General features: G+C 41.4%; 2 protein-coding genes across 2 annotated transcripts; both read right to left on the bottom strand.

Annotated features, from left to right (window-relative positions):
- Positions 1–276: 276 nt before the first annotated feature.
- On the bottom strand, positions 277–1,617 carry LOC118779621 (iroquois-class homeodomain protein irx-3-like). Its single transcript, XM_036531796.1, has 2 exons — positions 1,394–1,617; positions 277–1,054 (listed from the first exon to the last, which is right to left on the bottom strand). The coding sequence occupies exons 1-2, from the start codon at positions 1,615–1,617 to the stop codon at positions 277–279; spliced, it is 1,002 nt and encodes a 333-aa protein (XP_036387689.1).
- Positions 1,618–7,765: 6,148 nt separating this feature from the next.
- Positions 7,766–20,351, bottom strand: LOC118779620 (ankyrin repeat domain-containing protein SOWAHC-like). Its single transcript, XM_036531794.1, has 12 exons — positions 20,056–20,351; positions 18,542–18,603; positions 17,930–18,250; positions 16,823–16,930; positions 15,203–15,259; positions 14,085–14,186; positions 9,634–9,720; positions 9,434–9,436; positions 9,230–9,232; positions 8,772–8,844; positions 8,217–8,306; positions 7,766–7,991 (listed from the first exon to the last, which is right to left on the bottom strand). Exons 1-12 carry the CDS (start codon positions 20,177–20,179, stop codon positions 7,804–7,806), a joined length of 1,218 nt encoding a protein of 405 aa, XP_036387687.1. The 5' UTR covers positions 20,180–20,351; the 3' UTR covers positions 7,766–7,803.
- Positions 20,352–20,692: the final 341 nt, after the last annotated feature.

The raw sequence follows: 20,692 nt of genomic DNA, 5'->3' as shown, positions 1-20,692 counted from the left end.
AGGTTGTAGATCAAAGATAAGACGAGTAATTTTGTAGCATTTAAAACTTTATTATCCAAAATATTTCTATACATGTTACCAATATCGATTTTAATGTCCAAGCTATAAAAAACAATAAGCAATGTGTACACATACAACTCGGAACATGCGGACCTTCAGTCCTTGAACTTAATTTTTTAATTGCAAAATGATATCCCAGATGCATGTTTTGCCCCCTAAACCTCACCGAATTAAAACAAAGTGCGCGTGGAAATTGCTTCAAAATATTCAAGCTGTCTAGTTCAAACAACTGAATTGGTTCGGTTTGGAAACAGACTGTGATGAATCTGAGAAAGGATAATGTTCACTTCTTGACGTCCAGTGCAACCAGCGCTTTCTAAGGTCCGCGATAGTGTCTGGTTTATCTTCGCTTCCGCCACGGTCGTTTCTGTCGTCCCCCGAGGTCGCAGTTTCCGCAAGAGACCATATTTTAGGTTTTGGTGGATTAATGTTTTCCTTACACGCCGCTTTTACGCAGCCGGGTTCTTTTTCATTTGACACGGGTGCGACATCGCTTTGACTACTGTCTCTCTGTCTTTCGCTCAGTCGTTGCATTAGATGCAAATCCATGGTCGGGGATGCTCCCTCGACGGTGCCACCTGTCAAATCGACGGTCTGTGGGTCAATATCTTCCTCGCCCTCAGAGGACAGACTTTTCTGACCCGAACTTTCATCGTCGCTCTCTTCCTCTTCTTCGTCCTCGTCGGACTTTCCTTTGGCCGCCCAGTTCATTCTGTTCTCCTTTTTTAAACGTCTTCTGGCATTAGCGAACCAGGTGGACACTTGTGTGAGACTCATCTTAGTGACGATGGCGAGCATAATTTTCTCCCCCTTTGTAGGGTAGGGGTTCTTTATGTGCTCGTTCAGCCAGGCCTTCAGTGGGCTGGTGCTCTCTCGACTGGACGCCTTTGCCACCCTACTGAAGTCTTCCGCTGCCACTGGCCGGTACGGCGAATAGAATGATCCTCCCCGGCCGAGTAGAGCTTGGTGGTATGGAGACGCAGCCTTCAGGTCGCTGTTGTCCTGCACCAAATAGTTCTTATTATGCATCTTATCTTGCAATTATCGAAATGGGTACAAATATATTAGCGTATGACACAAATATAATATACACATTTAACACGTGTAACATGTTTTGGAATATGTAACAGCTATAGGCTATAAACAAGTCGGTAATATAGGCAGTAATATATAAGTAACAGCTATACACACGTAAATGATGCTGCATTTACGTCAAAGTTGTCACCAGTCAGGTGATTGTGTTGTATAATGCGTAATTACGCAAAACTTTGTGGATTTTAATTGAATCTTTTTTATTTTATAAGTGTCTGTCAATAAACAGCCCCGTTTATACAAACAATTACTTACCATGTGTCTTATGTCTCTCGAGTTTGGATACGGAATAAATTGGTATCCTTGCAATCCGGGATAAATCCACGGAACTCCGTCGACTGCGGATAAATGGGGGACGGCGGGAAGAACGGGTGGACAACCCAGAACGACAGGCTGGTATCCCTGCGACATGCCGATATTTTTCCCCAGGAAGAAATCTACAAATCCAGGCTGTGACGAAGGCATCCTCTTCGCATGGCAATCACGGTGTCAGTGTGAAAATTCTACGCGAAGCAGCTCAAATACTCCCGACTCTTGATTCATAGGGGTAGGGGCGGTCCTTTCGTTGACTGTTCTTTTCACAGGGTGTCACCTTCCAAATTCCTTCAAAGGAAAAAAAGAAACAACCGTTTCTTTAAGGGATGAGAAATAATCTAAATTATAATCTCTGACCTGTACTCAATGTGTACTATAAATAAATGTTTGCCAGATTATTTTCCTTTTTCTTTGAGTAACACATTTAAACGCGTTACATCGATTTTTTTCGGTTATTTCTCATTCCATTCAATGATAATCGAACCACTCAGTTTGCCAAGTTAAAGCTAAAGACAAAATGCGTTGTCTTCATAAATATTACTCTGAATGCCTATAATAAAATTTGTAAAAATTTAGTTGCACGGATACTTGAGGAAGCTCTAATAGACAACAGGTCACTTTGATCGAAGTGAGAAAGTTGAACTCTTTCCCAAATTTTAATACTGACCAGTTTTAAGTTTCTGTGGTCCATATCCTGACTCTCTGTTGGTCTGGGCTAGGTAATGAATAAGTTAATATTATAATAATATTATAGATGTAATGACTTTCAATTAATTAACTTTATGAAATTACGGAAACCTTTATTTATAAACGAGTTTTATATTTGATCAAAATATTCCCTCCCAACTGTTCTACTCAAACAGTACTTGGATGAGTAAATCCGTTTGATAGAATTATATATTATTAGTTCTGTTGAAATGAAAACGGAATAGCAATCATTGAAGTAACGATGTAGGTATTTTAAAATTATAAACGAGTTGAACTCCTTGCTGTAGTCCAAATCATCATGTGGCGTTAAGAGCAACGCTCAGGCTACATGTGTATGGGCTCAATGCTTATAAAACAATTATGCAATTAAAAGCAATGCAATTAAAACAACAAATTTCCCTTGTCTGTAGAAGTTTTCTCACTTAGACAGGTATCAAAATGTATTCAGGCTATAGGCTAGTTATTAGGCACCACTTTTATCGAACAGTTTAAATATTAGTGATTTCCGGGGCTGGGGGCTGAAACATGAATTTCAAAATGAAAAATACAACATTTAATTAGTTGAAGCATTCCTCTATTTAATACAGTTCATAACTGCACTTGTTTTCATTTTTATTGCACAGCGTATTCTAATACCCCTATTAAAGATTCGTGAGTGGAAGAGGTGTTGACTGATGGAAATGGTAATGGTCAGATAACAGATGCTAATGTGTGGGAGGTGGCTGGAAATGCTAAAGATAAAGCTGTTAAAGATAAGTTTAGTTTCTCCCTCATACATACGAATACTTCGCCCCGTTCGTTTTAAAAAAAGAAAGGCCAAGCTAAAGCGGTCAGTGTGACCGTCAGCTGAAATTAGCAGTCATTGTGGAAATGAGGCACTGATGTTTGCACGTTTAAAAAGTTGTATAATATCGCGCATAACTTATATGCGTGCATAAACGTCACCATTCCGGATGCGCGCAACATTCGTTTAGCTGGATTGCTGGAGATATACAGTATAGCTTTACCCTACATTACCGCGGGCATTACCATTCGGCAGAATGTAGAAGGGCTGCTTTCAACATGGAGTTTGAGACTGAAATGAAACTGTACTGGATGGGTATCTAGCTAGTAATACTGTTCAGATAGTCACCGCCTTCAGTATTCCCAAGCAAGGTGATTTGATTGCCACCCGAGAAAACTCCCTTTATAGATAAGAAGTGGGGTGAGCAGAGTACATGAAACTCACTGAGTGCAGAAATCTCTTTGATGCTTTTCTCGCAATAAAGCCTCTTTTTTAAATCATTGATAAAGATAAATTATAAAGTATGATACAGAGAAAGTTGTCTTACAGTAATATATTAGAGCACTTCCCTGTAGTTGCCAACTGAAATAAATGCAAACTATTAATTTAGGTATTTTTATACAAGGTCAAACCCAGCCAAACATGGAATAAATTAATGAAATGCAGGAGACTGCACTGCAATGATGCTAAGGACATACAGGTGTTGTAGAGCTGACAGCTCAAAACAGATGTAAGTAACCTGAGTACAAGCCCAACTCCTGTAAACAAACAAACACATTAAGCTCCAATATCAAAAGTAGTGGCACTACTTAAGGAAAAATACTTTCCTCAAGGTATTTCATCCCTTGAGGAAAAGGTGAATTTTGTAATTTAAGAAATGGTTATGTCAACGGAAATCCAAAATAAGAGCTGAAATGGGACAATAAAGCCAACGACTCCATCAAGCAACAGGCGCCCCACAACCACCACCTGCCCTCAGAGCTTTTGTTGACTCCCCCGATGGGGTTGCACAAAGGTACAAACTCGAATGAACCGGTGTCAACAATGCGTTTTATCAGCTCTCCCTTTCTCCCTTCCCTGCCCCTCCCTCGCCATTCCTGCTATTACCTTATCAGCCCCCAACTACCACTTGCAGAGAAGTGCTGCTGAAACCTCATGCAAATTTAAGTAAGTGTTTTCCCCATGATAACTCCTCCTTAATAGCCTGCCCCCTTGTTGGGCGGCAGTGATGGACGCCCCTCCACTGAGTGATTGACAGGATGCATTTGCTGGCATGCTATGAGCACCTTGACAGCTGGGGTAATTTCTGCCCCCCCCCCCCCCACACACATTCCCCTCAACAGCCCTGTGTTCTTGCTGTGTAGGCATCTCGTTAGCTCAAACAAAACATCCGGCGACACACCTCCCAGAAGAGTGGCTAATTCGATACTGTTTGTACTGGGTGGCCCCTTTATGTATGCAATTCCTAATGGAATTCCTTCCAAACCCCCCACCCTTCTCTATCACATTTGCTTATCTATTGCACAACAATGCAACCCTCTAGGACAATCGGGAGAAAATACACTGCACAGTGTAGAATTAACTTTGAAAAAATATTGTGGTTTTTTGAACATAATTTCAATTTATTATGATCCTATAACCCTCTCAATAATGCAACTCAAAAAGCAGATGCATTTACGTTTTGACCTAGACTTTAGGCACAGCTGTTCTCTTCTACTTACATTATGCTACTTACCCCCACACGACTGTGCAAGAGTTACTCTAATTAGGTTTTTATGGTTATCATATCCAATTCAAGTCAGCTAGTTTCCTGTCTTCAGGATAGTGCATTGAGATTTATCTTTACACTTGCACAAATTTCAGGTGCACGTGGCATGGGTGTCTCCTACACCAGCTCTGGAGGTTAGGAAGGGCTAATTCCCAAGACAAATCATACAGGATCCGAGTGGTATTATTCCCTTATACTGAACAAGTAACTTTCAATGTAGATGTTCTCTCCTACTTTTAACAGGTATGTCAAAAGGGTGCTTGAGATGCAACATACGAAATTAAAATATCGTGTTATGATTATTTTTATAGAGGAAGCTGTTGACATATCTGAGATCTATTCAGCACAGTGCACAATAAATCAGATTTAATGTTCTATATTTATCCTATTGCCTGACATCCAAGTTAGGAGGTTGTCATTTTAGACTTTTCTAAGAAAACTGGATATAATTTACATGCAGGTGCAAACAGATAGACTAAGGTCAATATTCAATGTAACAGCAATGTGCAACAGCAGATCAGCAAGTTGAAGCAGATGTTAATGTTCTCTATTTCTTTTAAGATATTTCCCTTTTAACTTTAACAACTTATTTAAACAACCATTAAAGCCAGAATGCTGGATACAGACTGAAAAGACACCACTTCCTTAAACTTATTACACAGTGTCACTTATCAAAGTATATGGCAGTGGAACAAAATGACAGCCTACACCTATAACATCACTCATCTGAAAGAAATGTTATCCAGGTTTTTTAACATGATCATTTAAGACTGATTGATTATTTCCACACAAGGGTCCAATAACCAACCAAAACATCATCCTTTCTATTAAACATCAGTGTTGAGGTATTTCTTGCTTAAAGGTTGCTTCATGGTGTCCGCCTCCCTCACGCCCTTGTAAACTATGGGACATCAGATTTACATCTCGGGCATTTGCAAAACAAAATGCGCATGGGGGCCAGAGTCTCTGTCATCACAGTGCTGAGCAAGTAGGAGAAACTGGTGGGAGGCACAGCTTTCATGGAAATGAGCAGCCACACCAACAAAGCAGCGCCTAATCTCTTCAGAAGAGAGAAGCTGTTACACAGCAGTTTGTCCTTCTCACTGCTTTCATTATGACTTGCTTCTCACCAACCCACAATCCCCCCCCACCAGTCACACACACACACACGCACACACACACACACACACACACACACGCACACACACATACACACACTCCACCCCCAAAGTTTTGCCACAGGCTCTTCAAATAGGTTCTACAGCACCAGTCATACGGTAGCCTGTACAACACTGAGGGCTGGGGGGAGACCGCCAGGCCTCAAAGCCTTGGATTAGAGCTAATGTGCCTCCTAGGTTTTATAATCTCTTCAAACAGGGGCTTTGTTGGAGAGTTTGAGAGTGGGGAGATAAGTATCTATTACAGAAACTCCCTCTTACCCCCCCCATGCCTCCCCCCCCCAAATAAAACACAAAACACTTGCCTCTGTTCTCCCATCTTCTGATACTTATAGCAGAAAAACACAGGAGCCTTTTCCAGATAATCTGGAATTAGGAGCTAAATCCGTGCAGAGAGACACCAGCTCCCATACTTATTCCATCTGTGCCCCTCAAAGTAAATCACACTGGTTTCTGTAGATCAAAGGCACTCGGTAAAATGAGATTATTGCAGTGAAAAGAAAACAGGGCTTTTAGGAGGGATGTGAGGATTGTCCCAAGTTGTTTAAACCAGAGGATCTGATAAGGCCTGATTGCATCTGATCACCCATGAGGTGTAAAAAAAAAGGGTCCAGTTTCATTAGTTGAAGTTCCCAGGGCTAAAACTTTGAAGCTTAGCCTTTCTGCTTAAAGGAATCACCACCACTGTCTGATTTCAGCATTCCTCACTTTCAGTGTAAGATTTACTGAATGCCTAGAGTGTCTTCTTCAGTACAATTCCAGTCTTCTACAAACACATTTAAGCTCATCAGCATCAAATATAACTGAAACTTAAGGCTCATTCTGAAATGAACATGCATTCAGTATTTGCTGGACTATATCTGCATGCATGGATATATAATTTCACTTTTGCACCCCCAATGAGGCAATATTTATGACAAAGATCAAGTAGTATTTCGGGAAATAATTCCTCCCCGAACACAAAAAAACAAAAAATGGTGCACAGTAACAACAACAAAAACATACATATTGGTAACAAAATATGCATATCATATGTAACATAAATAAGACATATCCAGCACGTTACAATCTTGACAATATGATTACACTATGTGACGCACGTGACGTCAGCTCAACCAAATCTGATATATTTGCAATTATTATTATCAATTTGTTAAAATATTTTTACATCAATATTTTAATGATTTGACAACTGTAAAGATCAAAATCACTCTTTTTGGCTCTGTGACAGTGTCCATTGAAGCATTCCTTGGAACAACGTATAAATGAGAAATTAAATTATGATCATTCTTATTACATGTAAAACCAGGTAAGTAAATGAAATGCAGGGGGGGTGTTCATGCAAGCGGCTAACCGCTAAAATGAGAGTGTAGCAAACAAGTTATAATCAGCAGGGTCACTGTTAACTAGTTTTCATTGTAGTTTATGATCATTCTATAAAGATACAGAATGGGATCATACATACATAGGGATGGAAACACTATATGGAAATATGGAAATATCATAAGAGCATTAAAAGGGACTTCAGTGGGCATCAGTGAAGTTGAGTGGTTATGGAATTGGGCTTGTAACAGGAAGGCTGCAGGTCGAGGGACTTCCTTTATACCATTGAGATAGGAAGTTAACCTAAACTGCATCAGTAAATACTAACTACATGAATAGATACTATGTGAAATGCAAGCTATGTAGGTTGCTCTGTCTCATGTCTGCTAAGCAAATGAATAATGTAACATGCAGAATAACTCCATGAAAATGTAACTGTAAGGCACTGTTTTAGCATGGGATTAGTGGCATTAGATATAGGGAGATATATCAGGCCATGGCAGTTTGACGATTAGCTCACAGCCTCTACATCCCTGGTTTGCTGTCTGTGGATTCAGTCTCTGTCTCACTGCAGCCTACCGGGAGAACTTCCGGGGCCTAAATGCAGGTAAAAGGACCTGATGGGGGGTCCCTTTCTCTTCAGTCACTGGCGCCAGGTCCTCCACTGAACCCCACTTCTTCTTAGAACTCCCAGAAGCCTTGGGGTAAAAGAATGCTGACAACTTCCTGTTCCTGCGCTCCTGGGCTTGGGCCATGTGGAATTCTGAAATTTGCACACATTTGAGAGCAAAAATAACTCATGCAGTACTGTAAAGACCCAGTAAATAAATATATGTACGCTATTCTCATGAAAATAATCATATTTAAAAATAAAATAATACATGAAATAATAGTATTTGACAGTGCGCATTAAATCAGGAAAGGTCAGGATCATCTGTTAAAAGCAGTGGTACTGGTTGAAAGCATAATGACAGAGAGCCAAATTTACGTAATTCATTGTCTCCTCCTGGCGGGTCCTGTATGTTGAGGTATTGGCAAGCCAGATGTCCACTGTAGTCTCTCAGGCTCTCTTTTGCCCCTTAAGAGAGTGGCAGCAACCGCATGTTCACACACTGCTGTCAGTTATACACCATCCCACTTGCAATATACAGCAACAAACAGTTTTGTTAAAGGCTTATGTTTTTTAAACTGTTTTTTGTTTTTTGAGAAGACTTGACTTTGGTCAAGTAAAGTGTCTGGTTGTTGTATGTATCAAGCACTTGTAAATCCTTTTGGTGAGAGCAGCTTGATTTGCATATTCTTACATTCAATGAAACTCTTTCCATGAGATTAATCTCAAATACTTACCGAGTTTTTTCCAGAGAAAACATTTACTTTCAAGTCGCAATTAGACATGCACATTATTTGATCTTTAGAAAACTTAAAGTTTAAGCTGTTTAAGTTGTTTTATTGTAAACAACTCAACAGAGGTGAACAAAGGTACCCTGTGAGCTGCCTGATTAAAAATATGTAACTGAGACAGTTTTTAGTTTTTTTTTTTTACCATAAGTCCCAATGAGGAGGTCCACAATGTGCCGATGTCCATGCAATGCAGCAATGTGCAGAGGGGTGTAGCCCTGCAAAGTACAGACAACGAGAGGCCGACGGTAACCCAGCGGTCTGAAACCACATTCACATTTACATTCAAACCAGAATGTCAGATTTCAATAGCTCATGTGCTGGCCACAAACACAGTTAGCACCAACTATTTCTTTACATATCTGAAATTTTCAGTACTGTATGTTTCAGTACATATTCATATCTGTTCAGATCACTGTATTGTCATGCAGAAAGAAATGATATTTCAACGAGGTTGCTAACTGCTGTAGTGAGTAATGCTGATGGTCAGAAAGTGGATGGAATGCCATACTATGATCTGGCATATCTGGCACCTTGAACTTTGTTCACAGTTCAGATGATAATACTGGAAAAAATGCATATATTTGAGTTTATTTTACTTACCCCCTGGTGAGTACCACAAGCAGAAGGCATGAAAAGGAAAAAAATGAAGACAAAAATACATAAACAACTGAATACAGCAAAGTTTGATGTCTCTTTATGATTAGTAATATAGAATATGAATATAGACATGTTTACACTTGACTGTGCAACTACTAATACTATAATAATATTAATTTATAGAGAAATCAATTTTGAGATACTTACATGCTGAAGAACCAGAAACACAAAACAAACACACAACAAAAAGAACAAAATTGTTTCAGACTTGAGTACAAAAGAATTCTGCACCAATACAAAGCAGGACTGAGCACGGCTCTTCCTGGCCGTGACACCTTTCAGTCCGCGGACCGAAGAGAAGATTATTCGCATGCTCTCTGAGTTCTGAGCATCCCTGCCATACTCACAGCCTTGGTGTTGATATCAGCCCCAGCTTTGGCCATCAGGGTAATGATGTCCTCGCGGCCGTGTTTGGCACCCCAGTGCAGGGCTGTCTGCAGCAGGGAGAGGGACAGAACTCTCAGACAAAAACACACCCGTCAAACATAAAGCCTTTAAAGCAGACTGTCAATCGTTCATCATTAACTGTTAATGATTTACAGAAAACACAGTGTGCTGTGTTTAAAACACGTAGAAAGTATACAGGTGTAGTTGTTAAGGTTGGTCATTCATTAGAACAGTCCACCTGGCCTTAAAATTGGATTAGTATAGATCGCTAAAATTTTTTTGAAGTGAATATTGTCAAAAATTAAGTTTACACAAAGGAAGTCCCCTCTTGTGCTAACTATGGAAAATCCAAAAATGTTCTTGTCCAATAAGCTGCCTACTAGAGCCCCACTTTCTCTGCAAATTCAAGCCTTTAACATTACCTAAATAGCACTCAAACCACTGCCTAAGCAGCAAAGAAACCACACCCATGAGATCATATGAAAACTGAAATGTTTTTCTTTAAGCTGCCTATAGCTGAGAAGGCTTCGTAAGTGTAGCATTCTGTCCAGTCCGATCCTCATTAGGAGGGGCAGGGTGGTGGCGGCCATCTTCACCCTGACAGAGCTGGCCGGCTGTGGGGGGTGGGGGGCAGAAAGGTGTTTCCTGCCATCTAACAGAGCCCTAATTATATGTCAACACCCTCGAGTGTGTCCGCAGAGCGGCTGTCGGCAGGGGAAGACGGATGGTGTTGGTGTGACCTGCAGGTGCAGACCCACCCAGGCACCGCCTGCCAGAGAGCTCCGTCACACAGGCAGAGTCCCAGGCCCCCAGCGACCTCCTGCGCAGTGACGCTGAATGACTGTGACTGTTCGTGTATAACCGCGCATCACAGCGACTGTGCATGCCATCTCACAGCTTGCAAGCCCTCTCCCGGAAGACATTACATTACATTTACATTACTGGCATTTAGCAGACGCTCTTACCCAGAGCGACTTACATAGGCTACAGTTTTTTTTTTTTTTTTAAACAATGTAGCCCATTTATACAGCTGGATATTTACTGAGGCAATTGTGGGTTGAGTACCTTGCCCAAGGTTACAGCAGCAGTGCCCCGTCAGGGAATCGAACCAGCAACCTTTCGGTTACGAATCCTACTCCTTAACCACTACGCTACACTGCCGCCGAAGACAGCCTTTGAAGATCTTAACCTGATTACACCTAATCCAGGTATGCAGCAGCCTGCCTTGCAGCATTTGCAGGAGTGCTTGAGAGCGTACCTGTCTTCCTGTTTACTGTCCACAGCCCTTCCTATGGTGTACACAAGCCTCAGGATATGATGCTTTGAAGAAGAAAATGAGCCCTAATCCATCAGGTGCTTGGAGGAAGCACTCGAGGTAGACATTTTTTGTGTGCCTTTCAGGTCAGTCAGTGCGGCCTGAGAGTCAGAGAATGTGACCAATCAAAACCGGCCGCTGATATTAGTTCGTCGTTTGTCTGTGATTCCACGCCCTTCGGCGTGATTGATCAGCTGGTGTGTGAGTGGCAGGTTGACAGGGTTGACAGATAAGGTCAAAACAGGATGTGGTGTCCCCTCTCCGCAGGACGGAGCAACCCATCCCTCATGTTCCTGTCAAGGCCCAGCAGGGTGATCCTGCCGGTCCCTTCCCCTGGAGCCAGAGTAAGAGACCAGGTCTTCCCCAGGCATGAAATTATCTCACAGCAGAGGCTATTCAGATGTCTCCCAATCGAAATTACTTGAACAGTCTGTTGATTGATTAGCCTAACTAATTTAGCTACTTCTACGCTCTAGCAAGCAGCATCAAAGGCCCAGTGTTCAGTACATTTTGTTGACAATGCTTCCACAATATACTTACAAACTGCATGCAGTAGAATGTGAGGGTCCAGGTCAGACGGAGGCATCCCAACATGACATAGAAAAGAAGGACCAAAAATCTCATGAAAAAGTATATACTGTATGATAACTGTACAAATCAAACTAGTTAGAGGGATTTAAAGGTGGTGGACTGCAGTACACCTGGGTTTTAAAACTGAATTAATAAAGAGTTTGAAAGACACTCGCATCCAATGAACCCAATGACCAGATGCATGCTGTGATTCATGTAAATTTATTAACTTAAGGGCGAATAGATCATGAAAATACAACACAGGAGAGAAATGATAACACAAAGATATGAATTCCTTAGTTTTCAGTGTCAAGCTGTAGTGAGTTTCAAAGCCCCACTAAAGCTGGCATGGGCCTTTTCACAACAAACATCTCCCACAATGCACTATCCCTCAAATCTGAAAGGAGCACACGCCGTCTCTGCAACAACAACATTAACCCCTTACTGACCAAAAGCCACCAAACACAAGGCCCTTGAGCTGACCCTGGCAGTTGAGTGGATGCACAAACAATATCAGATTCTAAACTAAGTGCCACGGCTCTTATCCTCCATCAGACCTCGAGGCGAGGACTCTCATGCGTGACTTCACTGAGTGGCCATTCTCCGAGGAGGACACATCAAAGAGCGCAGAGGGGATTCGCCACCTTCCCTGGCCCAGGGCGGCCATTGTTCCCCAATTAATCCTGCCCCCTCTATTACTTTCAGATTATCTTTAAGAGTGGCTGAAGTCTTTGTGAAGCCCGAGGGGCCTCATTTTAAGCCCCCGCACATCAATGGAAGCCATGTATCTTGTCAGGGCGGGGCAGGCCAGGGGCTTAGGTGGCCTTGGAAGGTGGTCTGAAGAAAGCTTGGTGTGAAAAGTCCGATATATGGAGTAATGAAAAACATAACCGAACTCTTTTAAGCCCCCAAAGGGGAAAAAGCTTAGTCTTTCTGGTGATGTGACTTTCACATAACTTTTTTTTGTTTTTAAATGCATCATTCAGGGCCTGGTTTAACCATGCATTGTTTGAGGGTGGAATACCAGGGCTTTGTCTGTCCTAATTTGATCTGGACTATCCAGTGCCTGAGGTCAAAGTGACTTCAGTGGGTAGAGGTTTAAGAGCATATTTTGTTTTGAAATAAAAAAATTCTGCTGTTCTTAGGATTGATATAAGCTTCAGAAATAGCCTTGTACAGCAAGGCCACTGCTAACCTCTGTTCCTGAGGGATATGTTAACACAGCCCTCTACCAACACAACTTGTCACAGACGTGCTTGACAGTTTTAGGAGTAAAATATTTATGTGCTCTGCTTCATTCATACTCCCTTGAGAAAAACAGTTCTGACTCTCAGACATTTACAAGCACCAAGGAGAAATTACTCACTAATGCAAACCTGTAATTGTAGGTCAGCTTCATTTAGAACTGAGAACTGCCTTGAGCAAAGCTCAGGTCTGTGTGCTACAAGTGCACTGTGAATGAGCCTATAGGGCTTCACTCATAGGGGACAACAGAACATGGGTAAAGGTTTAAACACAAATGTGGTTGTCCGCATTCAAGAGTTAAACTTCACACAACAACCAGAGGAAAACAAATGATCTCACTCACCCCCTGAGAGAGGCAGCCATGGCAGAGTCAGGAACAACATCACAGAACCCCAAAAAGAAAACAACGCATAATCAACTTTCTATTAGGCATTGCACCAGACCGCTACATGCGTGCACACATACCTACCACGTTTCCCCTGACGTGTGCACAGTTTACAAAATGATGTAATGTTATTAACACCCTTGGACACACCCATCTGTGATATTGCGCTGAAACCATATATGTATGTACTGTTACATATATGCATATGTAACAGTAATATGTGGAAGATTCTTATTACAACATAGTGAAGAAATATCAAAACTGGTATTAAAGGGGATTGCAGATGGTGCAATCCTTCTTTCTGTATAACGCTGTGCAACAGGGTGGTTCATCCCACTAAATCCACTTGTACACTTGTACCCAACACTTAGTGACAGAAAGTGACCAGCCTGGAATGGAACTGAATTTCACTGGCCAATGCAGTCATTAAGATTGTGCACACTCTGTGCTGTCATAAGCACATTATGAACCATGGTGTAAGGTCAATGACTGTATATAGAACACAACAGAAAAGTGTACTTACCGAAGTGAAATCCTGGTTTATAAATAATAAAACAGAAACAAATTGTGTTAGGACCATGCAACTCCATAAAAATATCTCTAAACAAGCATGTGTACAGTATGCGTACGTTTAAAGGGAATGTTACTCAAATGAATAAGCAAGCTGAGAAAAGGCATTTGAAAAGGTTTTTTTCTAAAAGGACTGAAACATGAGTAATTCACCCGTGTACAACAGTTGCAAAAACTAACAGATAACAAAGTTAGCTTCAAATTGTTAAAAGGTTCCAAACGTTAGCACTTCAGATGCTTCTTTCGTGTACGTCAGCACTTAAACTATAGCTGTCATTGATACCTGAGGATGACTGCAGTGTTATGAGGGACAATGTGAGGGATACCTTTTTGTGGGCCAGAGAGGGCTCCTGTTTCAGCAGCTCAGACAGGTTGGACAGTTGTCCATGGGCCGCCGACTGCATCCACTCCTTCTCCAGAGGGTCCAGCTGGGGACAGAGGGGTCTCAGAGGCTCAAAACCAAAAGACGCTGCTCAAGCCACACACACATCCATAAGTTTCACAAAAATGAAAATGGAATTTCTCATTACGTGTAAGTCCTGCAACATTAGTAAGAGCAGCTACGTCTATGTCGACAGTGAAAGGTGCCCCACATTCCCTCTTGCTGGCAATGGCTCTTCTGTGGTGCATTGTGGGAGTTGTAGTGCATGATATATCTGTTGGCTGTGAGGTGAGTGTTTTGGAGAATTGCATGTGCATTGCTTCAGTGCTTCACGTGCAAGCAAACAGGAAGGTGTCACAGATCAGCAAGCTTAACAGTAACTTGACGATTCCAAATTCAGGGTGGAGTAGGAAAGAGAAAAAAATAAGTCATGCCTGCTAAATGCACACAGTACCCAGTATCATTTTAGCCAATAGCACCACCTTTCAAAAGGTGCATTCTTACAATTCGATACAACATGATATGTCAGTACTTTATATTGTCAGATTTCTCTGAAATTTATTTTGCATCACAAGCCGCTCTGTTAAGCATCACATGGTTACAACAAGCAGTCAACATAGGTAGACAAGAAAAGAAATATGTTTCATTTCAAGTGACAGTTTACAGGAGTTCACCTTAGATTCACAAGGACCGTGTTCTTAAGTCTTCCCCCACAATTTCACTAGGCCCATATGATTGCACAAGCCCACCTCACTTATTGCAACTTATTTAATATGTTGATTAGGGGGGGTTATATTTGAGCTGATCCAGTGCTTTGTGAGACACACATATGAATCTACCTGGTTCTTGATCATACAAATACAAGCTTTTCTGTGTACACTAAACTGAACAAAGCAACACTGACGTGTAACATACTGCCACACTGAAGAAAAAACACACACCCATATTTACACAAACACTGACGAAATACTGTACTACTTAGAAACTACTTAGCATTCAGTGAAAGGATCAGAAGTGGGTGCCAGTGCGCCCCCTACTGCCAAGACAGAAGCCAACACTCACAGCCAATGCTGGGGAATCCGTGCTGCCTGTGGCTTCCTCCTCCGGCTCTGAATCTGACTGAAACACAAGACGAATTTGCTTTACTCAACGGTCAGCGAAAAGACTTTCTGCATTTTGTGCTTTTCCTGTGAGGAAATTGCTTTGCCATGCTAGTCTAAAGGGGACAATGAGGCAGCAAGGTTGGGGAATTTAGCACAAAACTGATGTCGAACAAGTTACATTTTCTGATTCTGAGACTTCTGTGGAATTTCTGTGGAAAATAAAAAAAAATGTGAATTCAAGATTCAATATTAATAGTGATCATTGTAACATGAAAATCTAGAATAACAAATCAGCACTTTTATAGTAATAGTCTCTCTTACGTTTGCATGGCAAACATGAATTACTGGAAAACAAACCCTGACTAAAGGGCAGCCTTTGTGCCAGGGGTGACCCCACCCTGTTTGAAAGGTTGTATAACCGAATCTTTTAAAAATTAGAATAATTATAATGAATGGGGAAGAAATAACACTTTCGACCAGCTCTCAATGATTTGTTGAAACAGCTTAAAACTTGTCAGTTGCATTTTTTCAGTCCAATGGAGGTCAGTGCATTTGAAAAAAATAACCCCATTCTTCTACCTTCAAACCATCATAGTGGTGTGTACACTGTTTAATGTGGGATACAAACAAGCTTTTGCTTTTCAAAGCACATGATTGCTTTTCAGATCAGTCTGTCTGCTTAGCCAGTCCGTGAGCAAACATACAGCTCTTTCCTGCGGCCAGGACTGATGTTTAACCGTTCCTCCTTCAAAAGTGGAGGCATATTTATAAGGGTAATTCCATAGAAGAGATGGGAAAAAAACACATTCCCCACTCCCCCAAGAGAAAAGCAGAAACGGATGGAGAGGTGCGTTTGAGAATGTGCTTTGGGAAGACATTATGTTGCAGGATATACCATTCAGAGCACAATGCTTTTCAATACTGACATAAAGTACCACAGAATGTAATCAAAAAGGTTTTACATAGTACATTACATGACTATGTGCTTTACTGGCTGTATTATGCGTTACCTGATAAAAATGTGCATAAAAATACATAGAATGTGTCGACCTGCAGCCTGTGGGAGAGTAAGACGCCCTCCCTCCTTTTTTCCTTCGGTATGATGGATGAATTAAATTCCACTGAAATTCTCCTGAATTGCTTGACATGTTGAGAAATGTTCAACTGTACATTGTACTCCCATGCTCCCTTTTAAACCTGTTGTGCAACCTCAAGGGGCAGGAGTTCTACAGAGTTTGCCACCTGGTGGATGCACAACATAATGACCCATTATCAGCTCAAGGACAGAAGATGGGGAATGTTGTAGGTGGCTGGATTGCAAAACACACATAGCATTTGCATCCAGGCTACTGCAATATAAAAAGGTCTCAGAAGTCTAAGAAGTATAAAGAAATGAAACAAAAGGGTGAACAAAGAACAACATTAAATTCATAATATTACTTCATGTCTTATATTTACTTCCTTTGCCTTATCCTGGGTGACTAAGATACATTTATATATAGACAACATTTGAACCTACAACCTTCTGGTTACACCACTATGACCCTCATAGGTGCCACAGGTATATGTGTCCTCTCACCTTTGACCCCGTGTCCTCATCGGGCTCATCCCTTTGCGTAGTGTTCTGGGCCACCTGAGGCTGGAGGGCTGTGGTTTCATTAGGCCCTGAGAGAGAGGAGGGGGTTTCCTGTGGAGAAGGTAGAATGAGCACCTACCTCATCTATCTGTCGCTGCTCAGAGACAATATGCAAGTGATTACCAATATCCTCATACACTCAACACTGTACCACAACATATGCCGGAAACCTGTGGTGATGCTTATTTTCTATTTTTGGTCCTTGTGTGGAAATTTCCATTTGAAGCAGTATAAAACATTTCAGGCCTAAGGTTAACAGTTTCTTTGTACAATAATGCCTAGTGCTGTATAAACATGTACTTAACAAAAGTAGAGTGTAAAATTCTTATGTGGCTAAGACATTCTGTTCCACCCTTAAAGGAGACCTTGCACTGTTCTATTTCACCTTATAGTCATTGTTGAACATGTTTATTGAGCTGGAACTCTAATTTAATTTCAGGTTTCCACGAAAAAGTCAGCAAGTACATTAAAATGAACTCCAGGGGAAGTATTTCATTGTAAAGAGAGTCTTACAAACCATTGTAAGAATGATTATTGAATCCAACTAAACACTTCCCTTTGTTTTTACACTTACACTTTTAAACATGTGTAGCTTAAGTTATTTTAGTACTCAACATGCATAGACATAAAAACGTCACATTTCCTGAGTGGAAGAAATATACCTGCATTAGAGTCAAGCTTTTAAAACAGTCTCAGAATGCTGAACGGCTAAGAGCATTTAACCCCATTTTCATTCATCAATACGAAGGGCCCTGCAGACTGTTGGCTTGGTTGGAATCCTAGCAATGGCTGATGAAGGCCGTGTAGCCAAAATACATCTTCATCTGTCAACCACATTCAATATTGAATAAATATATATCAATACTAAACTCTTTTGCTGTTGTCTAGAAGGTCAATAACCTTGTCTTGGATTCCAAAACATGGTGATAAAAGACACTCATAAAAACAAGGACTGTTGAACTATTTCTGTGCAGTGTGCATACAAAAGAGCACATCTGTGAAGGAAGCAGAAGAGGAAGCAGGTGGAAGAGTAAGGCAGAAATAGAGAACCTGCATTGTCACTGTGGGTTCTGGAACCGCCGTAACCGTGGCTACAGGGGCTTCGCACCAGGGCGTGTTAGTTTGTGTCCGCTCTCCTGTCCTGCCGCTGGCTGCACCCGTGGGGAGGCACAGCTGCTGCCCTGAGTCGGGTACGTGGAGGTCCGTCTGGGCTTTGGGCAGTGAGGGAACCTCGCCTGAAGCCCCGAGCAGGCTGGCTTGTGTCTCGCTGTCACTCTCCTTCTCCCTCTCAGCCACCTGCCTCTCCTCTCTGCCTCTCCTCTCCACCATCAGCTGCTTGTATTTCTTCTTGAGAACCAGGTACTTCTCTCCCTGAGGGATAGTACTTTGTGTCAGAAAAGGTCAGGACTAAACACCCCATGACTGCTTTCTTTAAGTAATCAGGACAGAGTGACAGTACAAAACATTTCAACAAACTTTTGAGGAATAAATATACAAAATGCTTATCATAAATGATATTAAGATGCTATTTAGCCATGGTATACTTAACCAATATGAGCTTACAGATTTAAATGACTGTTATATATTTAAATGTATAGGCAGACATTGAGTGACGTGAACCTTGAAAAGCCATAGTTAAAGGCCCTTACCAGCCCTACTTACATTCTCTGACTTGACCACAGCAATCTTGTCAATGATGAGCTTGAACTCTTCTCTGTACTTTGCTGGAAAGAGAAACAAATTGAATTAGGAAGATTTACTTTCCAAACTCCAAACTGCAAAATTCAGAAATGTTTTCAAGAAAACCTACAGTGTCAATCAGGGAGATATCCTTTGAGCTCTTGGTAAATATTTGCTCAAATGTGGGATGGTGAACTCTATTCATAGGGTACAACACTGCAATGGTACAACACAAGACTCGAGCACAAAACCAAATCAAAGTTTATTTTTGTAGGACTTAGAAGGTGAAACAACAAGGGTCACAACACATCATAAAGATAAAGTAATTTTAAAAATCCAAATACAAAAATACGCAAAAACTGTGATAATAGTAAAAGCGTGAATAAATAGATAAATAACAAGGAGCACCAACCAAAGGGTTTTCTGAAAAGGTGCATTGTTAACCTGGACTTAAAAACTGTGACAGTGCGAGTCCCTTACATGTTGGGCTAAACTGTCCCACAACAGGGATGCTGTGTATGGGAAAACTGTACAACCAGCTGCTCTTTCTGATGTTCTGGGGACAGTGAGGTAACCTGCGTTCTGTAAGCGGATTGGTCACGACGGATTGCACAGGAGAAGCAGGCCCCAAAGGTAGCTAGGTGCAAGTACATGTAAGGCTTTAAAAGCGAGTAGAGGAAAGTTAAAATATGCCCTCTAGGCCTATTCAACAAGTACCATGCTGATTTTACGGTGATCCTGATACAAAGGCTATTGCACATTAAATGTGTACTATTTTCTCTTAATATGCAGAGTGAACAAATAATAACCTTATCTGGACAACTGGCCCATGGCACCATTTCAAAGCAGCTTGCAACCTCTGTTGTACCTCTGGCATAAGAGATAATACAGCATCTGGAATCGCCTATCCTTCCACATATCACATAGTCAAGGTCACGCTGGGCAATACTCTAAAGCTCCAAGTTAACGTTTATTATAAATACAGGGCCGGGACAGTAACAAAGAGCACCGTATTATGTTTACGCCTACTATAGGCCTACAGTAAACTCAGAGAGGAGGTAAAGGGGAAAACGACCGAGTAAATCCTTAGCGCAATGATAACCCTAATGTGCTTATTAAAGAAAGCGTCGTTCGAGAGGGCAGTAAGGACGGCAGTGTTGCAGAGCGGTAAGGAGCTGGGCTCGTAAAAGTTGCTGGTTCGACTCCACGCTACGGCGCTGCTGCTGTGGCCCCGGTCAAGATACTTAACCTAGAATTGCCTCAGTAAATATCCAGCTGTGTAAATGGAAGAATTGTTAGTTGCTCTGGATATGAGCGTCTGCTAAAATGCCAAGAATGACACAAAGGGGGTCGACCACGTCTCGATGATTAGCTAGCTGGGTGCACGTTGACAGTAACGCTGATCAGAGACAAAGCAACCACATTCGTGTCGATTGATGCTTCACGTTAGCTAGCTTGCAGTATCAATATGTAAGATCCTAAAAAAAAGTACTCACCTCGGAGCTGCTTGTCGTTATGGTTAAAGAAATGTTTATAGGTTTTAAGCAGGTCTGTGTTCTTCACTTTCCCTCCCGCCGCAGAAATATAATCCAGAAACATTTCCTCACTGAAGTCCCCCATCGCCGCCAGATGTTTGGGAGTGACAAGAACAGGTAGTGTAGGCAGTCTAGCTAATTTTAGACAGTTAAAAGAGAGTTATTTTCACCGTTGTTCAGAACGTAGTGTTAGAATTTCGTTTCCTGTTTTAGTTTCGATGCTGGTTTATTTATCTTAACACTGAATTCATATTTCATAAGTATTAAGTTTCAGTCCACCCTTTGGGCGCCGCCGACAGTTAAACCGCATGCTGTCATAAGGGTTGCCATGTCCTGGAATGATCCTGGAGTTGATTCAGTATCATTCACTTAACGCTTTACCCTTTCACAAGCCACCAATCCAACCAAAAGTTCCCTATCGTAAAGTGTATTGATACAACTCAATTAAACGGCTTTCTTAAGCATAAATATGTTTACTCTAACTAGACGATACTACATTGTAATTCTACAGTATGTGCTATCTAGTTGACTGATTTTGGATTTTGGTATTGTTGAATCCCATCAGCATTTGTCTGCACACAGACGTAGCAATTTTCTC

Source organism: Megalops cyprinoides, chromosome 6 (assembly GCF_013368585.1).
Source record: "Megalops cyprinoides isolate fMegCyp1 chromosome 6, fMegCyp1.pri, whole genome shotgun sequence".
NCBI lineage: Eukaryota > Metazoa > Chordata > Actinopteri > Elopiformes > Megalopidae > Megalops > Megalops cyprinoides.
This window is presented reverse-complemented; position numbering and strand designations above follow the sequence as displayed.

Coding starts and splice junctions, on each gene's coding strand:
- LOC118779621 (XM_036531796.1), bottom strand. CDS start 1,617: ATGCCTTCGTCACAGCCTGGATTTGTAGATTTCTTCCTGGGGAAAAAT. Junction 1,055..1,393: donor CACATGGTAAGTAATTGTTT/GTATAAACGGGG, acceptor GCAGGACAACAG/CGACCTGAAGGCTGCGTCTC.
- LOC118779620 (XM_036531794.1), bottom strand. CDS start 20,179: ATGGGGGACTTCAGTGAGGAAATGTTTCTGGATTATATTTCTGCGGCG. Junction 18,251..18,541: donor CTGTGGTCAAGTCAGAGAAT/GTAAGTAGGGCT, acceptor ACTATCCCTCAG/GGAGAGAAGTACCTGGTTCT. Junction 7,992..8,216: donor AGGAGGAGACAATGAATTAC/GTAAATTTGGCT, acceptor TGCAAATTTCAG/AATTCCACATGGCCCAAGCC.